The sequence below is a fragment of the Anolis sagrei genome, chromosome 2 (genome assembly GCF_037176765.1).
Source record: "Anolis sagrei isolate rAnoSag1 chromosome 2, rAnoSag1.mat, whole genome shotgun sequence".
Taxonomy (NCBI): domain Eukaryota; kingdom Metazoa; phylum Chordata; class Lepidosauria; order Squamata; family Dactyloidae; genus Anolis; species Anolis sagrei.
In genome coordinates this window covers 61,709,186-61,728,448 of record NC_090022.1, presented here as the reverse complement: position 1 = coordinate 61,728,448, position 19,263 = coordinate 61,709,186, and the positions used below count along the sequence as shown (strand labels likewise).

Genomic DNA, 19,263 nt, shown 5'->3' with positions numbered 1-19,263 from the left:
CACACTAAATAGCCGAGGACGCTGCCTCGGTTTGCCACCAAGTTCCTAGACACATAGTTTAGATCAGGTAAAGTTTAAATAGGTAACAATTAATAAAGTTGCCCAAATTTGAATCCATACCATTGTTGTCTGTCTCGTTATTTCAGGGGTTAAGGGGCAATCCTGTATACACCAGTACCAGTGGGAAAAGTGCAACCCATGGGGCACAAGCAGCAGCCCCAATAGCCCGCAAACTTCCCTGTCCTCCTTCTCCATTTCAGTTGTGATTTCCTAAAGGAAAAAAGCAAGCCCAATAAACTTAGAGATTGTGACCAGACATGATTTCCAGTGGGTTCAAAAGGAGCAAGTGGGTTCAAAAGGAGCAAGGGGATTTGAGGTGTGGTGCCATCAGTATCTTGATGGTACCAACATCTATTTCCATGCATTACTGAAGTCAGCTGGAATTGTAACAGTGCTAGAGCAGTATCTATATCCTGTAATAGGCTGGATGAGGATTGATAATCTGAGACTGAATCCTGATTAGGTGGGGGCTCTAAGGACTGGTGGTTCCAGATATAGGAACTGGTTAACCGACATGAGCTTGCACTTTTTGGGAAAGAGCAGGTTTGTAGATTCCAAGCACTCCTAGAAATACCTGTGTCACTGGAGCACCAAGTGGTTTCTATGACTTGGTGTTCTTGGCACTCATTTTTAGTGGTGGTCTTTTTGAGGATAATTTAGTCAAATAGTCATCCACATACCAGTAACTCCCCAGTTGACTGAAGTAATATGATCTTTAGAGAACTATCGAGAAGACTCAGAATCAATAGTTTACACAACATGATTTGAGATCAACATCTAGTGCAAAATGCAGCAGCAAAATTGCTGACTAGCAATCTATGTAAACAAGACATAATGCTGGTCTCAAAGGAGTTGAATTGGCTACCTTCTGATCTCAATCCAAGGTGCAAACAATGATAGTCCTAAGTCCTAAATGGCTTAGATTTGTGCCTTTCCCTACATTTGACTGGCCAAAGATTGAGGTTTTCTGCCCATCAGTGAGGTCAATACACAGATGAGAACCTGGACGAGGGCCTTCTCAATTGCTTCACCCCAATTATGGAATGTTTTCTCCTTGGAGTTTTGATTGACACCAATATTTGTTTCCACCACAAAGTCAAAACATGTCTTTTTACTAAATCCTTTGGCACCTAATTTACTTTTCAGATGTTGGTGCACATGGTATTAATTCTTTAGCCTTTCAGCTATCAAGTTTTAATCCTGTACAAATATTATTTAAAATCTGGGATTGTTTTGAATCATGTATACAGTTTTACTAGTACACTGGCCTGGGATCCTACAACAAAGGACAGAATATTTAAATAAATAGACACACTGGTGCTCTTTTTATTTGTGGCCTGAGGCACTTGCTTTGCTCTGCTAGTGGATAGATCCTGCCCTCTTTGATAAAAAGAAGCAAGTTTTACCTAGAAGAGATACAAAAGTATTAAAATGAAAGATCAGGCCAAAGTAACTTCTGAATTATGATGAATTTGTGGAAGGTGAATAAACAGAAAAGAGAAATATGAAAGTGCACAAGTCGAACTAATAAGTCAGATCCCCAACTCAACTTTTATTATTTTCAGGGTTTTAAAAAAATGTGATAGAATTAAATTAAGAGAATGTGATAAAAGAGGAAGACAAATCTAGAGGACAGAAATCAGGAAATGGAAAAATACGACTGCAGAGCTGTGCTGTGATCCTCAATATACAAAATATGCTGTCTGTTACACTTTCCAAAATCACTCAAAATGGATGAATGATATAAAGGTACATCGAATGCAAACAGGAAAATCTGATATTCTATGACACCAGAAAATGATTTCTAGCAACTATTCCTCTGAAGGAGACGATTAGGACCTGGAGAAGAATATATGGGGAACATCATTTCCTTAAATATCCCACAATTGCCATTTTGAAGAGGCATTTTTTAAAAACACATTTAAGCAGTCAGTCAAATCTTTTATACTCTATAAGATCATTATCTCGGCATGCAGGATTCTTGGACTTCCACTGTGTGCATTCTTCTGTTTGGTGTGAATAAAATTAGGCATCTTTGCAAGTACACAGTCGATGTGATGGAGTGGCATGAATTGGCACCTTCACACCCAAAAAGGGGAAACTGGTTGGCAATAGATAAAACTCCAAATGAAAGAGCTGCACCAGAATTTCAAGTATTTCAAGACAGATGCTGGGTTTTGGAATAGCCAAGGTTCCTAGATGAGATTCTGCAGTTTTATACATATACTGTTTGTGAAACATTACTGGGGACAGGAAAAGCACAAGAAATGACTTGATGAAAACTATTTTCTCTGTCAAAATTGCTGTCTCAGTCACACAATCACAGTCCCAGCCAAACTAAGCACAAATGTTAAAGTCTATCATATAAAAGATAAAGGTTTCCCCTTGACATTAAGTCTAGTCATGTCCGACTCTGGGGGTGGTGGTACTCTTCTCCATTTCTAAGCTGAAGAGCCAGCGTTGTCCGTAGATGCCTCCAAGGCCATGTGGCCAGCATGACTGCATGACTGCACTGCTACCTTCCCGCAGAAGCAGTACCTATTGATCTATTCACATTTGCATGTTTTTGGCAGAAACAGGGACTTACAGCGTGAGCTCACTCCACTCCCCAGATTCGAACGACCAACCTTTTGGTCAGCAAGGTCAGCAGCTCAGTAGTTTAACCCACTGCGTCACCTGGGGGGGGTCTATCATATATCATATCATTTAAGCTTGGAAACATATTACGCTTAAACTGTAAAATTATGTAGTTGTATGTAATTATATGTATATTTTCCATCAGTGAAAGTGCATTTAAAATATACCTCAAAAATCTAATTTGCTATAAATAAGCATGTTCAATGTTGTTACCATTTTGGTGCAATGTTTCATGGAAGCAAGAAACGTGAACACATCTATGCTGTATATGAGACTTAGCTCTACCAGAGCTAAGGGGGACTGCTTTAGGTGATATAAATTGGTAACAGAGCTAAAGGCAAAAACTGGTGTCTGAAAATGTGCACCTTTAAATTGTTGGCCTCAGAATGGGAAAAGGTTGCTATTTTTGACTCTGGTTCAAGCAGCAGCATATATTCTGCTGGCCCTGCTGTGAGCTAATATGACAATGAGTTTGCTTGCTTGAGCTAAGTAAAATGTCTTAATCCTGATCCCGGATGAGTCCATTGTTTGGAAAGCCAGTGTTTGGAAAACACACAACCAAAGAGTTATCTGAAGCTATATTCCACTAGCCAATCTGCTGTTTTTGCAACAATAGGAGTTAAAAAATCACCCAAGGATTTCATGGCGATGGTAAGAACTGAATCAAATATCATTTTTGTTGTTTATTTGTTCAGTCATTTCCAACTCTTTGTGACCTCATGGACCAGCCCACACCAGAGCTCCCTGCTGGCCATCGCCACCCCCAGCTCCTTCAAGATCAAGCCAGTCACTTCAAAGATAACATCCATCCATCTTGCCCTTGGTCTGCCCCTCTTTCTTTTTTCTTCCATTTTCCCCGGCATCATTATCTTCTCCAAGCTTTTGTGTCTTCTCATTGTGTAGTCAAAGTACTTCATCTTTGCCTCTAATATCCTTCCCTCCAGTGAGCAGTCGAGCTTTATTTCCTGGAGTATGGACTTGCTTGATCTTCTTGCAGTCCAAGGTACTCTAAGAATTTTCCTCCAACACCACAGTTCTAAAGTGTCTTTCTTTCTTTGTTTAGCCTTTCTTATGATCCAGCTCTCACATTCATAGATCATACACTCTGCTTATGGTTCACCTATAATTATTCTTGCCTGAATGCATTATTTGATGGAAAGTCATACATACTTAAAGTTAGTTTGGTTACATAAGCCTTAAAATAATGAAACAAACCAACTCTTTTGTCAAAGTAAACTAATTCCATAAGAGGTTTAAGCTAATGCCGAACAGGTTTTAGAAAACAAGATCACAATATCAACTTTTTCCTAATAGGATTGTGCGTAATGTAATTGTAAATAACTCCTGTACCTGCTTAATAGATGCTTTAATCGCAGGTTATCAAGCCAAACCCAACCTAAAAACAAGAAGAATTCTGTTTTCCCCCTTGAATGGCAAAACAACTTCAATTGGTACTGTAGCCACAGGGGATCAACCTGGAATGTTTCATGTATTTCCTTTAATTCTTAGTTACACTTCAAAAAGTTTATCTCTAGTCTTATATCAGGAATATGAACTATATAATACTTTAGATGTTGGACCAGGGCTGCAGTTCAGACACATCTGGAGGGTCATACAATTCCTACCCTAACTTTCTTAACATAAAGATTGTATTAAATTATGAACTCCAGAAGTGGTTTTAGTTAGTAGGTCAGTAAGAGGTAAGCTTGGTATTGTGTCATAATCTTCTTCTGAATACAAGGCACTTGGTGCTGATAGAGTTAATATATTAGAGTAGAAGTAATGACCTACTTAATTCCTTGTTACTGATAAGTAACGACCACTGCGGAATTTCAGAATTTCTGTACTTTCTTCAATTATCTCCTATAGGAGCAATTTTGAATATAGAATTTGTTTGTTTGTTTATGGACTACAAAGTCAACATTTGATTTCCCCTGCTAAAGAGTAAATCAATGGACACTGATAAAGATGTTTAATAGTTTTTTGATGGTTCAACTTTTACGATTTGCATTTTAAGGTTATTGTGCTCATGGAAATGACTTAAATTGTTATTTTAGAGTACTGCTAAGTTTTTAACATGGTTGCAGTGAGACCTAGACCATAGGACCAACAACAATTTTAAAAATTGAAGATACTTGTTCAAAATGAACATCTGGTCTAAAAAAAAACCAACCCTTATTGATTTAAGAGCCTCACTAGCAGTGTCAACACAAATGGGTATATACAGTGGGATTTTGGTATCCACTGGTGTTAAATATCAAAATTATTTATCATCAAGTCCCATTATATACAATGGTGTAGTAAAATGGTGTCTCTTATATAAAATGGCAAAATCAAGCTTTGCTTTTTGTATATATATATATATATATATATATATATATATATATAATACAAAAAGCAAAGCTTGATTTTGCCATTTATGACATCTAAGCCATGGATGATTGAATCCATAAATGGTTGAATCCATGGGTATGGTGAACCAACTAGATGTCACAATCTTTTGGAATCTCCAGACGAGCAAGTAAGCAGAATTATCATGCTGCTGGACAACAAAAGGCATGACATGAATCTTTTCCATCTTTTCACTCTCTTCTATACCTTCTATACTACTTTGGAGAGTTTGATAATGTTCTGGTTTCTACAGGTGGCTGCAGAGTGATGGTGGAGGAAAACAGAGAAAATTGCACCCCCAAATCTCTTGCTATAGTGCTTTCTTCATTTATGACATCTAAGACATTCTGCTTTCTGTGTCTCCCTTTTTCTCCCTCCAACCTGGAAAAAATTATAATACCTGAGCCTCAACCCTGAAATAGTCTTTTTCCAACTCCATGTGATCAACACATGCACTGCTACACAGATAACTGTTTACATAAATGTTTAAATGGATCACATAATGCTCTCACTCTGCTACAAAACCCTTCATTGATGAAATGAACTTGAACTATTCTGATTGCTCAGTTGAAATTATTTTTAAAGCTTCCAATTGAGGAGAGGGACTTAGTAAATCACAAGACTTACAAATCATAACAAGTAGTTTGTATAAGCAAACTTTAATAGCATGGAACTATGAGCTAATGCATACCTATTTTTGTCTACTCTTAAATTCCTTTACCCCCAAAATTTAGTTGGATTTATGTCTAGTTTACATTTGCAACTGTTTGTAGTAAATATAAAATAATACATTTGTCAGTTCCAATGAGCTTGGTGAAATGGTATTCCAACTCTTCCATACTAGGAAGCAAATCTAACTAATTTCAGATTTTTTTTAAAACATACATACAAATGATTGGATTTTACATAGTTTGCTACATGTCTTGGCTCCCATCTAAAAAAGGAAGGAAATGGAAATGCTGGTTCGTAATACCACCAAAAAGTATGTTTAATTTCTGGTGACTTCAGCCACTCTTGTAAGCAGAGAGGGTTACAGCAAATAGGTTGCACAAACTAGTTTACTATTCATGAACAAGCAGTGTGTGGTATGCCCTCTAATTCTTATCTGCCAAATTGCAGCCCAGTTGGTCATCTTCTGAGTAACCCATAAGATCCTGGATGGAATATGAGAGACCACAAGCACGCCAAAGAAAAGCTACAACTGAGTGCCCAAGTGAGATGTACAACAATAAGGAAGAAGATTAGTAATTCATGACATTGTCAATGTCATTTTCTTCACCCTCATGAAAGTATCTTTCTATAGCAACATCTTCATGACAAATGATTGAAATATTTTCATTTGCACATATTATGGCTTCAGGACTACACTACATGTTCTTCGTGTCCTTGGGGTTATGCAACACTTTGTATCACTCAGGTCCAGATTCCACAAAACAACAGCAGCAACAAAATAAGAAACCAGCCATCATGTTTATTTGTTATGTGTCAGACATCTGAATGATCTGTGTGGTCTTAGGTTGCCATCCTACAGTGTAAAGATGAGGTACCGCCTTGCTTGGAACTCAAAGCAGCCTATATGCATACCTTGAGGCACAAAACTTCTTTCTGTGTCCTTCATCATACAGATATGCCTATTAATTTCCTCCAGAGCTTTTCTGTGTCAAGGAGTTTTCTGTGATTTCACAATGAAGGCTCACAAAAATACAACTTTTCTTCCCAGCCTTGGAGCATCTCTCCTATGCCCTCTGGGATACTCTCTTCAACGGACAACAAAACTGCAACCTTAGGCCTAAATCCAATTCTCAGTCCCTACTGGAGCAGAACAATTAAATCAATGGAACTTACGTAAGTGTTAATTTACCAAGTTCCCACTGACTGAATGGGTCAACTCTTGTTGAGACTAGGAACTGAATTTAAGCCAATGGAATCATTATTATTTGTTATCTTGTATCCCACTCTTTTTAGTATTCCAATATCATATTATGAAAAAGTAACTTTCAGGACAACAACACAAACTGATTTTTTTGGTACTGTCTGCATAGTCTTATATGTCATCACTTTCTATATATAACAGAAAAGAAGTCACCATGAGTCTATTATCCATGCACACACACACACACACACAATGGAGAACATTCATTTACTGAGAAAGATCTAAAACAATTTTCAAGATATACACAGAAATGTTCCAACTATTCTAAATAAAGATGATAGAAATGCCAGCAAAAGAAAGAGGACAATTCTGTGTTATTCAGAAGAACATGACCTTTTGATTATGTAACCTGATGATACATAAAATTCCACATAAACAGAGGTTGCTAGTTATTTTCTTATATTAAATAAATACTGTAGTTGGAGACTATATCTTGAAATGACAAGTTCAAGCCAAGATACATACTCATCACAGTTCTGTTGTTTTTTCAAATAGATTTCATGAGCTGACAAATCTAAATCACTAATTCAGACATAAGTTTTTTCAGGAACATTAAAATATTTTACTTGACTCTGCAAAAAAACAAAGTTTTTATACAAATTCTTTATTACTAGCCATATGCATTGTGTGCATGAACACACACAGACACACACACAAATAGGATTGCATTGTTTCCTATCTTGGAAACACTGCTCTACAGGATCTTTAAACTCATCCTCCTATAGCCTATGCATAATAAAACAATATGGACAAAACCAATGACATCATATCATCCCTTTCAACCTGAAGTCAAATAGCAGTTCTATGGAGAGTGCCGCATGTTTCTGGGATCCACAGAAATCCACAGATGTGGTTGCCAAGTGGCCACTATCCCACAAACTTTCCCTTTAAATCAGTAAGAGATAATTCCTCTTCTCCAGGCTATTTTTTATATTGTAAACAATCACATGCATTTATTATTTAGTGCTAGGAAGAGAAACAAATCCTGTTTTTCCTACAAGCTCTTTGGCATTGAGTTAAGGTGGTGGGAAACAGAATGTGATGGTTTCTAACTTCAAAACAACTTTTGCTCATTATCAAGAATGTTCTCACCTGTAAAAGTCTGATCACCTTCTTTTACAATAATAATGTAAGGAATCTGAGGACCAAATAAAGTTTCCAGGACTGATCACTGTGAGTTCACTTCTTTAAGAACTCCACAGGAGAGTAGACTCAGATGAAAGGTGGTGAATTTAACTTTGTAGGATGTCTTCAAAAATACATTGAATAATTAAAGTTAATAATGTTGTTCAACAGAGTAGGTATGCAGGATACTATTGACTTTACTGAATTATGAAAGTTATGAATATTTGTATTTTTGAAGTAAATATATAAAACATTACTGGGTAATTCAGAAAAGAAGCATCCAAATTATTAAAAAAAAACCCTATAAAGTAACTGTCACTTCTCTAATCTGTTTTTGGATTTAGCTTACTGTGGAGTTACAGGAGAAAATTCCTGAAAATAATTCATGCTAAACCATAGTCTGGTATTCATGGAATACGTATAGGCTAATGCAGACTTTTCTCATTCTCCAACTTCATACCACGGCTTTACTTATTCCTAGCATCTCTTGGTAAGGTTAGGAATGACAATCCTGGCTTGTTCAGATAAGACACTAAAACTAATCACAATTATTTTTTTAAAAAATCCAATTTTTTTCGAAACTGATCTTCACAGCCATGTTGGAAAAGAAGAGAATACAAAGCTAACCCCTAGAATCTTATCCATGGCACTAAATTGTATTTAAGCATCACTTTCTGATGAAACCAGAAAAATATTGGACTAAGGTTTACTGTAAGAACAGCTTAATATGAAAAATATTTTTATTAATATTCCTTCCGATGCACACAAACACACATTTAAAACCCTCCTTTGAGGGCAAAATTTTATGCAGGCAGCCTAAACTCATCAGACCATGAGTCTGCAGTTTACAAATTTGGGACTAACCAATGAAGAAATTTGTTTTGAAGCAAGTCATTCCAGGTATTTGCTTAGTTGCTAAAAGCAATCACGGCAGGAAGAAATAATTATCTATCAGAACAAATATACTTTTTGTATACTGTTTTGGCTTATCAGACAGGCAGGATAAATGCAGCATGGGGGGGGGGGGGGAAACATCAGTTTTGTGAGAGTCCCCTGGGAGCACTGGTACTAATCTACATCCCACGGCATCATTGGGACCAGTTCATAATTACAGGTAAACAGGGTTACCCAAAGATAACCAACAAGGAGTTCCTTCATTTACCAAAACTAGGTGGAAAATTCTCACCTTGATAAAAAGGATGGAGATCCTTGCAGTTTGTTATCAGAGTGTCCTAATGAAAAGTAATGGATACTTCTATCAACTAATAGTACTAGTTTAGCCAATACAACTGACTGGCAGTAGATTTAAGTGCTTGAAAACAAAGGGAAAACAAGCAATGACTATTTACATTGGAATCCAATGCCAAAGGAACATGGGTAGTTTTTCCTTGTGAAGCAGCACTCCAGTAGGGACATGATGGTAAAACATAAATCATCCAGGCGTCCCCTGGGCAATGTCTTGCAGACGGCCAATTCTCTCACACAAGAAATGACTTGCAGTTTGTCAAGTTGCTTCTGACACAAAAAAGCACTCCAGTAAATATTAATTATTATTATTATCATGCCCCAACCTGCTGCAGCAAAATGGCCTGCTCATCAGAACTGTGAGATGCATGAAGTTACTGCTGACTTCAGAAAAAGAAATGGGATTCAGAAGTCCACTACTGGATTTTGGCTAAAAACCACATCAATCTTGTTTTAAATAAGAAAAATTATAAAGCGAACATAACAGTTTTTCAACTACAGCTACGTGACATTAAAGCAATCAGATTAATATGTGGAATGCTTACTTGCTAAAATGAATTATGCAAGCATTTCCTCATACTATCACCATTACATTTCTGAAGCATTATCCAAGAATACATTAAGAATGTCATTTTGATGTTGATTGAGAAACAGGATAGAAATGCTAAGAATAAATTAAAGTAGCTTTCTTCCTGTGAAGGGATCTACTTATATTACTACTTCATGTGCTAATTCTGTTGAGAGACTTTAGTTTCACAAACTCTTTAATGCATCTTTTAACTTACACAATTTCAGTGACACAGCACAACACTCTTTTGGCTCAATTTAAATTTGATCCCCGGAAACTAATTGAGGCCTAAGCTACCACCATCCCCATCCCCCCTTTTAAATAACCATTCTGATATTGCAGAACTGTCTCTCCAATATAAAAATGTATTATTTAATATTGTCAGGCTGCTCCATGATAAATCAGAAAGGACTGCATGGGATGAGAAAGTGATGAGAAAGATATGCATCTAGTCATCACTGTATCACAGTGGAATGAAAAGTATGCATCATTTGCTGACTGCTAAGTTTGCAGAGGAATTGATGCAGGATTTGAAGTATCTATTCCATCCTATTCATTAACTCCCGTTCCCAGACATCATGAGGCTGGATTTTGCATTAAAAAAAGAATAAAAATGCTGGCTTCATAGATCAAAAGGGAAAAAAGGCATAACCAGTTCCTACACTCACAGCTAAATATAACACATGTCCTAAATATAATATGCAACAAAAATAAACAAGGAAAAACCAAGTGAGCTGAAATGTTCACAGCATCTGTTTTTTTCATTTCAGTGTATAGTAAAGAAGAAACAAATCTGTAGTGAATAGCAATAGTTTAAAAGAAGTTTGGTGAAGCTCTTTGGCACAGAAGGCTAAAAAAACTTGTAAAACTACAATTCTCATAATTTCACGGCACTGAACCATGTCGGTCAAAGTGGTATGAAACTGGATTAAATCTACAGATGCAGCCAACATTGGTCTAGAACCTTATCATATGATTAAGCCAATGACTACTGACAAAGGCAATGACTGTTAACAAAGTCTCTACAGCTTTGCTATTCTGTAAACAAAACAACACAAAACACTATCATATTGGGGTAGGCTTGTCAGAGACTAAAAATCTTAAACTCCAAATCCTTCATATGTGAAAAAAAAATAAAACCTTATTTTGCTTCCTTTCTATTTTTAAAGTGGGGGGACTTTAAATTAAATCAGTTCATGTTTAGCTGAATGCAACATAAAAACAAAATCATGTTGATCTGGAATAACAGTATGCAAATTGATTGTACTGTGCTAATGGTATAATGTATTGTATGTATGTATGTGTGTATGTATGTGTGTGTATATATCTATGTCTATATTTCTATCTATCTATCTATCTATCTATCTATCTATCTATCTATATCTTGTAAGCCGCTCTGAGTCCCCTTCAGGGTGAGAAGGGCTGAATATAAATGTCGCAAATAAATAAATAAATAGCACCTTTGAGACTAGGGGCCCTTCCAGACAGGCCCTATATCCAAGGATCTGATCCCAGGTTTTCTGTTTATCCCAGATTATCCGGCAGTGCAGACTAATATAACCCAGTTTAAAGCAGAAAACTGAGATCAGATCCTGGGATATAGGGCCTGTCTGGAAGAGGCCTAGGAGAACAAACTTAGCTTTGGTAGATTTAAGTCTATTTCCGCAGAAAACTTTTGAGTTTCATCCACATTTCTAAGAGCTGCAGTTGGGTTATTGTAGGTTTTTCGGGCTATGTTTTAGAAGCATTCTCTCCTGATGTTTCGCCTGCATCTACAGCAAGCATCCTCAGAGGTTGTGAGATCATATAGCCTGAAAAACCTACCAGTGATTCCAGCCACGAAAGCCTTCAACAATGCAAAATCCAGATTAGATGGAGTGTAGAAGGGGGCCTATGTTAACATTGCAATTCTATCATATCATGCTTCCCACCAACAAATATTCAACGGGGCTTATTCTCCACCATTTGCAATGATAGAAGAATGTACTTTGGATAAACCACCACTCGACAACATGGGATTGATTAATGAGTAAATGCAGGACTGCCCTGGCCAATGAAGGTCTGAAGATGTCAGTGGGATTTATTTTTGCGAAAATAGTTGCATGTGTGTGGCATTTCCTATAACTCAAACAGCCTGCCAATGAAAACAAGAGAAATGTGCTGATCCAAAATGAAGAAAGCAATATACTATAGTACAGGCATGGGCCAACTTGAGCCCTCCAGGTGTTTTGGACTCCAACTCCCACCATTCCTAGCAGCCTTGAGTCCTTTCCTTTTCCCCTTCAGCGTGCTTAAGTGGCTGAAGGAGAAAAGGGAAGGGACCTGAAGCTGTGAGGAATGGTGGGAGTTGAGTCCAAAACACCTGGCGGACCCAAGTTGGCCCATGTCTGTACTATAGTGTTGGCATTGAAAGACAGAACTCCAAAACAAACACAAAGTTTGTGCTCTGATTCACTGCTCCATTTCTCCCATAAGGGCTGCTAGAAGCACAGGCTAAGCCTGTTTCATAGGTGTGAACATAACCTAATCCTTCAGAAGTCCCTTCTGACATTTGTAAAGCCTGCACAGTTGATTTCCAAAAGCAAACAAGCACTCGTTGTACAGAAGGCTAAAAAAAAAAAAAACCTTGTAAAACTACAATTCTCATGATTCCACAGCACTGAACCATGTCAGTGAAAAACCCAGGAGGACTTGAGGTGGTGAACCCCCAGAAGAGTCATAGAAGAGATCTCGTGGGCCATCCAGTCCAACCCCCTGCCAAGAAGCAGGAAAATCGCATTCAAAGCACCCCTGACAGATGGCCCTCAGCCTCTGCTTAAATGCCTCCAAAGAAAGAGCCTCCACCACACCCCGGGGCAGAGAGTTCCACCGCTGAACAGCTCTCAGAGGTGTGTATGCATGGCACACAGCGCAGGGCCGGGCCAATGAATGCAAAGGCCGAGGGAGCTATAGTTAGCCCCGGGGAGGCAGATAAGCTCGCCCGAGAGGCTTTGCGGGATCACACGCGCGCACTTTGTCCTCAGCGGCGCGGCGGCGACCCCGTTTCAACCCTGGGGAAGGCGCGGCCGGCTTCCTTACCTGGAGCTCGCACCAGGCCACTTCCACCCAGGTCTCGGTGTCGAGGCCCTTGTAGACGGTTTTGAAAGACCCTCGGCCCAGCTCGATGTCGAACTTGAGGAACCTGCCGTCGGGGGAGGTGGCGACGGCCTTCATGTCGGCCTCTTCCTCCTCCTCCTCGGCGGCGGCGGCGGCGGCCTCCTCCCGCTTGGCCTTGTTGGGGTCCTTGGCGGCTTCGGGCGGCTCCTTCCTCTCGGCATCGCCCCCTTCTTCCTCGCCCTTCTCCGCCGCGGCTGATGCTGCTGCTGCTGCTGCCGCCGCCTCTTCCCCGGCGGTGCGCTCCTTCTCCTTCTCTTCCTCCTCCTCCTTCTGCTCCTTGGCTCCCGCGGGCAAGAGGCGGTGCTGGAGGTCCCCCGCTGAGCCGTCCGCCTTGGGAGCGAGGGCAAGGGTGGCCTCTTTCTCCTTCTCCTTCTCCTCCTCCGTCCGCGGCCTCTGCGCCGCCTTGGCCCGCTCCGCCGCGATGATCCTCCGGGTCTTGGAGATGAGGAGGATCTTCTTCTGGGCGGGCGGCGGCGGGGGCGGCTCGGCGGCCTCGAAGGCGGGCTCCTCTTGGTCCGAGTCCACCACGCTGCGCCTCAGGAAGCGCTGGTGGACGGTGCGGGGGTCCTTGGCGTAGGGCGGCCGCGCGGGGAAACTCGGGCCCGGGGGAGCGGCTCGGGGCCCCCTCGGCATGGCGGCGGGGTGGGTGCCGTCCAGATTCAGGCCCTTCCCGCCCGCAGGAGAAGCAGGGCCACAAGCAGACGCTGCAGAAGCAGGAGGAGGAGGAGGGCAGTCTCCCCCGCCGCTGCCGCCTCCGCCTCCGCCCTTGCCCCTCGGCGGTGCCGCCGTCCTGGCCTCCATCACAGCGGGGTCTTCCTGCCTGGCCTTGGCCGCCGACGCCAAGCGAGCCCCCGCCTTGTGCGACGACTCATCACGGCGCATCCTCAGGCCGGGCGCCTGCAGCGGGGAGAGAGAAGCAGAGGAAAGCAGGTGGGGAAAGAGAGCAGGTGAACTCCACCTGCCGGAAGGAAGGAAGGGAAGGAAGAAGGCGAATGGGGACCTCACCGCTCCGCCCCCTTCATTTTGAGGGAGGGGAATCAGCGGAGGGGAAAGGGAAGCCTCAAGATCGCCGGGTTTTGGGGGGGGGGGGTGACTGCAGGCTCCCTCCCGCAAAAGCAGCCCCAACCCACGGAGGAGCCCGCTCTTCCTGCCTTTATTCCTGCTCTGTCAGTCTGCATCCGAGTCCGGCCACAACCCCCTCGGACAGCGCCCTCTGCCAGGCCCTTTCCACGAGAGAAATCCCCCACCCCCACCCCCACCCTCCCACCCGACACACAGGCAGCATCCCCGCCCCCCTCGGCGATTCTCTCGCCTGAAGTCCCTCGCCTCTCGCTGCCCAGCCGGGATGCTCCTGACAACACCTCCCAACCAAGGACTCCCCCAGGCAGGAACCAGCCAGGCCTTTAAGCTGCAAGGCTAATCAAAGTGATCAACTGCAGCGTTCACACTTGCCTCCAACAGAGAAGAGTACTTTCTCCCAGCCTGGATCTTCCACAGATATCTAAACCTCAGTTTCCAACAGACCTCAAAATCTCAGAGGACACCTGGCATAGTTGTGGGCGAAATGTCAGGAGAAAATGCTTCTGGAACATGGCCAGACAGCCCGGAAAACAGCAACCCAGTGATTCCGGCCATGAAAGCCTTCGCCTTTCCTCTTGTCTTTTCTCCTTCCCCCAATGCTTCCACACACTCACACGCACACCCCTCCCAAGCAAATCTCACCCCACTTCGGGGCTCCTCCGCCTCCCTTTCGCCCGCCTCAGTGCTAGTGGTGCAGCTCCTCAGTGGCAAGCCATATTGAGGCTGGAAAAAAAGGGGAGGGCGGGTCTGGTGGACCCAAGGCGGATCTGGCTAATCCCGCTCCTCCTCCCCCCCGCCCCCCCCCCCAGTCTCCATCACGGAGAGGCTTTTAAACGGGGGGGGGGGGTTGATTTCACTTTCCCCCTCCCTCCGGGAAAGGCATCTTCCGCATCAAAGCCTGGCTGAGGGAGGAGGGGGGGGGGGGGAGAGGAGGAGAAGGGGGCGGCGGTCGCCAAGTAAATGTCCCAAAGGGGGAGGGGGAGGCTGGGGAAGGGCGAGCGGGGCTTCTGCTAACGGAGCAGGAGCAGCCCCCCTCCCGGGTCCCAGGTGCCTCTCCGTGGAGGGCCGCACCTGCCGCTCCCCTGGCAGCACAATGGAGAGCCAGGCTGAGGAGGGGGACTTACGCGAAGGAAGAGGAGAAGCAGGAGGCGCGCCCATCCTCATCGCCCGTCAGAGCCCGAGCGAAGGTCCGCTCTTCCGTCTCTCGCCTCCCCGCCCCTCCGCCGAAGCCTCTGCGGCAATAACAGCAATAGCCCCGGCCTCTGTCTCCTTTCAGGTGACTCTTCCCGCAGTAGCAGCTCTAACCAGGGTCCCAACGTTGCGGCTGAGAAGAGCAGAGAAGAGAGTCCACCTCAGGCGGAGAGCGCGCCTCCTCCTCCTCCTCCTCTGACGTCACGAGCCAGCGCGCGCGGGGGAGCGGGCAACCTCGGCCTCGCGCCCCTCCCGCTCAGCGCCCCCTCCCCCTTCTCTCTCCTCTTCTCGGGGCCGGGGGCGCTTCTGTCAATGGACGCGGCTCTCTCCTGCCCTCCCCATTGAACGAGCGCTGGCCTTTTGGGAGCAGTCAATAGAAAAGGGGGGAGGGGTATTGGTTCCCCCGGTTAGACCCGCCCCGTGTCACCGGGGAAGCAGGGCGAGGGTCGAGCCCCGCTCTAGCCTCTGTGGCAATGGAGGGAGCAGCAGCACCGGGTCCTCCCTCCCTCCCTCCCTCTCTTCCGAGGCTGAGGGTGCGCGCGCGCGTGTGCGCGTGTGTGCGTCTTCCGTGCCCTGCAATGGCTCTTCTTGGTTCGCTTCCAGCGCGCAATGTGACTCGGGGCAGCTCGTGCCAACGCTCTGCGCATGCCCTTTTGCCGGAGCAGCCGCAGGCCCAGCCCGGCAGGTGATGTGGGGCGAGAGGGGTGCGCGCGTGCCTGTGCTTTGGGGTCGCGAGGGGCCAGCCGTGGGCGGGGGCCGGTGCGCGCGTGAGCCGGGCCATGTGTTCCCTCGCGCGGGAGGGAGGGAGGGAGGCCATGCCTCCAGGGGGGCCCATGGCTAGCATTGGAAGAAAGGACACTTCTTCGGGGTGGTTGGGATGCAGAGGGTTCCTCCTCCTCCAGGGTATCTACAGCTACACTGTAGAAATAATGCAGTTTGAGCCGCTATGGCTCAATGCTATGGGATCCTGGGAGTTGTAGTTTAGTGAGGCACCAAAGAAGCCTAGATATCTTGTAAAACCAGAGTTATATTGCTGTGTGGAAGGGCCCAGAGTGGCTAGACAGAAGGCAGATAGTCTCCTCAGGGATAGGGAACCCAGAAGCGGGTCTGGAGGGAGCTCTTTCTTCTTCTCTCCACAGCACAGAGAGAGGGCCCAAAGGGGCTTTCTGGAGAAATGTGCCTGCTGTCTTTCCTCCTCTCTTTCCCTGTGCCTCCATCGAGGGCTTATGCATTATTCAGGCTTAAGCAGCCGAGGGGGAAAAGGAAAGGGCCTGAGGCTGTTAGGAATGGTGGGAGTTGAAGTCCAAAACACCTGGAGGACCCAAGTTGGCCCATTCCTTTACTGTAATAGGTCGCTTAGTTTGAGATCAATACATTTATCTTGTTTTGGCCCATTCCTGGTGTAGACACACCCTACTAGGTGCAGCATTATGGATTAGCCTTCCTCCGCAGAAGTGGAGCACCTCATAAATTTTTTAAAACCACCTGCGGCTTCTCCGGATATTTGCAAGTGAGGTTCCCCGTTGTGGCTCCCCCTGCACAAAGCCTGAATAATGCATAGGCCCTTGATGGAGGCACAGGGAAGGAGGAAAGACAGCACCCACATTTCTCCAGAAAGCCCCTTTGGGCCCCCTCTCTGTGCTGTGGAGAGAGGAGGAAAGAGCCCCCACCAGACCTGCTTCTGGGTTCCCTATCCCTGAGGAGACCATCCGCCTTTTGCCTGGCCACTCCACACAGCCACACAGCCATATAACCCAGAATATCAAGGCAGAGAATCCCACAATATCTGCTTTGAACTGGGTTATCTGAGTCCACATCAGGCCTGTAGCCAGGATTTTGGTTTTTTTTTGGGGGGGGGGAGGCTGAGTTTGTTTTGTGGGGGGCTGAGTTTGAGTGAAAGAGGGTCTACCCTAGCAAACCTTTTGTATCGTTACCCCAGTACCCTCATGCATATGGGATATATTGAGCATGGTGTCCAGATCATGATATGAATAAACATAACAGTTTAAATAATGTACCAGTAAGGCCTTCTCGCAGACCACCATGAGAATTTGGGGGGGGGGGCTGAAGCGCCCCCCCCCCCCCCGGCTACATGCCTGGTCCACATATTCCAGCTGAAAGCAGAAAATGTGGGATTTTATTCAGCGGTGTGGAAGGGGCCTCAGAGCTATTTTAAACATATTCGGAACAATACATAGCATGATTCCTGGGCAAAATTCGAACATAAGAATCCACCCGCTCAACCATAACAGGCAAGATGAGCCTTTGCATAGGTTAGGAGAGCTACATCATCTGTCATAGCACTCTGTGGAGATGTGCCTTTAGGTTGACTTATAGGAACCTTATAAATGTCATACGGATTTCTCAGGCATGGGATACTCAGTGGTGATTTTGCCAGTGCCTTCTTCTCAAATATAGCCTATTGTTCATTGGCAGCCTCCCCACTCAAATACGATCCAGGTCTGATCCTGCTTAGCTTTCAAGGTCTGATGGGATCTTGTACCTTTTAGGTGGCTACCTGCTGGTTGAAGAATGCAGCTAGTGGATATGAATTTGGAAGCCCAAGCGGGCAAGGGTGTTACAATCTAAAAACTCACAAAATGTCCATTTCTGCAGCTCAGCTAGTTCTGCCATAGTTTAAAAGGGTTAATGTGAAGCTGAAAAAAGTAATGTATAATACACACATGCTACAGAATGAACTTACCTTTCAAATGGTAGTCTAATGTCAAAGGGGAGTCTGGGGACCAGACACTAAAGAGTCTTATGATTTCTTAAAGGGAAATATTATTCCAGGATAGGTTTTCAGGGGCCCCTTCCACACAGTTCTATAAAATCCACATTGGATTATGTGGCAGTGTGAACTGAGGGATCTTCCGGACAGGTCCTATATCCCAGGATCTGATCCCAGGTTTTCTGTTTATTCCAGATTATCTGGCAGTGCGGACCCATATAATCCAGTTTAAAGCAGAAAACCTGGGATCAGATCCTGGGATATAAGGCCTGTCTGGAAGAGCCATCAGATAATTCAGTTCAAAGCAGATATTGTGGATTGTTTGCCTTGATATTCTGGGTTATGTGGAAGGCCCATGGATGCCATCTCATCAAATTCCTCTGCTGCTTTATATACAAATTTGTATGCAAATATCCTTACACACACACACTCACATATACATGGGCGAGAAGGGGAAAGATGTTGGAAAGAATGTTTGGAAATATATTGATGACAATGCAGTGATCAGTAGAACAAATCCTACCAAAAGTAATCTTTTTTGGGTTCAAGTCATAAATTTAGGTGATGGTGAGAAATCTGTTGATGTCATTTATCTAGATAAGGTTCTCCATAGTATTTTTATTAGCAAACTGAGTAAATGTGAACTAGATGGAAATACTGTCAGATGGACCCATAGTTGGTTGGAAAACTGTGCCCAAAGAGTCACCATCAATGGCAGGAGATCTCAAATGGAGTACCTCTGGGCTCTATCTCAGGGCCATGACACTTCCACTTTTTTTTTTTTTACCAATGATCTAGATAAGTGGTTGCCAACCTTTGGTCCTCCAGGTGTTTTGGGTCCCTTCCACACAGCTGAATAAAATCTCACATCCACTTTGAGTTGGAATATATGGCAGTGTGGACTCACATAACCCAGTTCAAAGCAGGTATTGTGGGATTTCTGGTCTTGATATTCTGGGTTATATGGCTATGTGGAAGGGTCCTTAGTCTTCAGCTCCCACAATTCTTAACAGCTGGTAAACTGACTGGAATTTTTTGGAACTGAAGTCCAAAACACCTGGAGGACCAAAGGTTGGGAACCACAGACTTAGATGATGTAATGTGGGGACCTGTATCAAATTTGCACATGATACAAAGCTGGGAGGG

At 43.9% G+C, this 19,263-nt stretch overlaps 1 protein-coding gene across 9 annotated transcripts in view; it reads right to left on the bottom strand.

Moving 5' to 3' along the window:
* Positions 1-15,914, bottom strand: part of WNK2 (WNK lysine deficient protein kinase 2) — a 153,245-nt gene extending 137,331 nt beyond the window's left edge. For 8 of the 9 annotated variants that reach the window (XM_060766014.2, XM_060766015.2, XM_060766016.2 and 5 more), the window contains exons 1-2: positions 15,320-15,914; positions 13,038-14,012 (exon numbers count right to left, since the gene is read on the bottom strand). In XM_060766014.2, the coding sequence (XP_060621997.2) occupies positions 13,038-13,997 (960 nt within the window). In that variant the 5' untranslated portion in view covers positions 13,998-14,012; positions 15,320-15,914. Of the gene's footprint in view, positions 1-13,037; positions 14,013-14,837; positions 14,900-15,319 lie in introns of those variants that run through there. The other variant, XM_060766012.2, reaches the window with a different exon arrangement.
* Between the last annotated feature and the right edge of the window lie 3,349 nt (positions 15,915-19,263).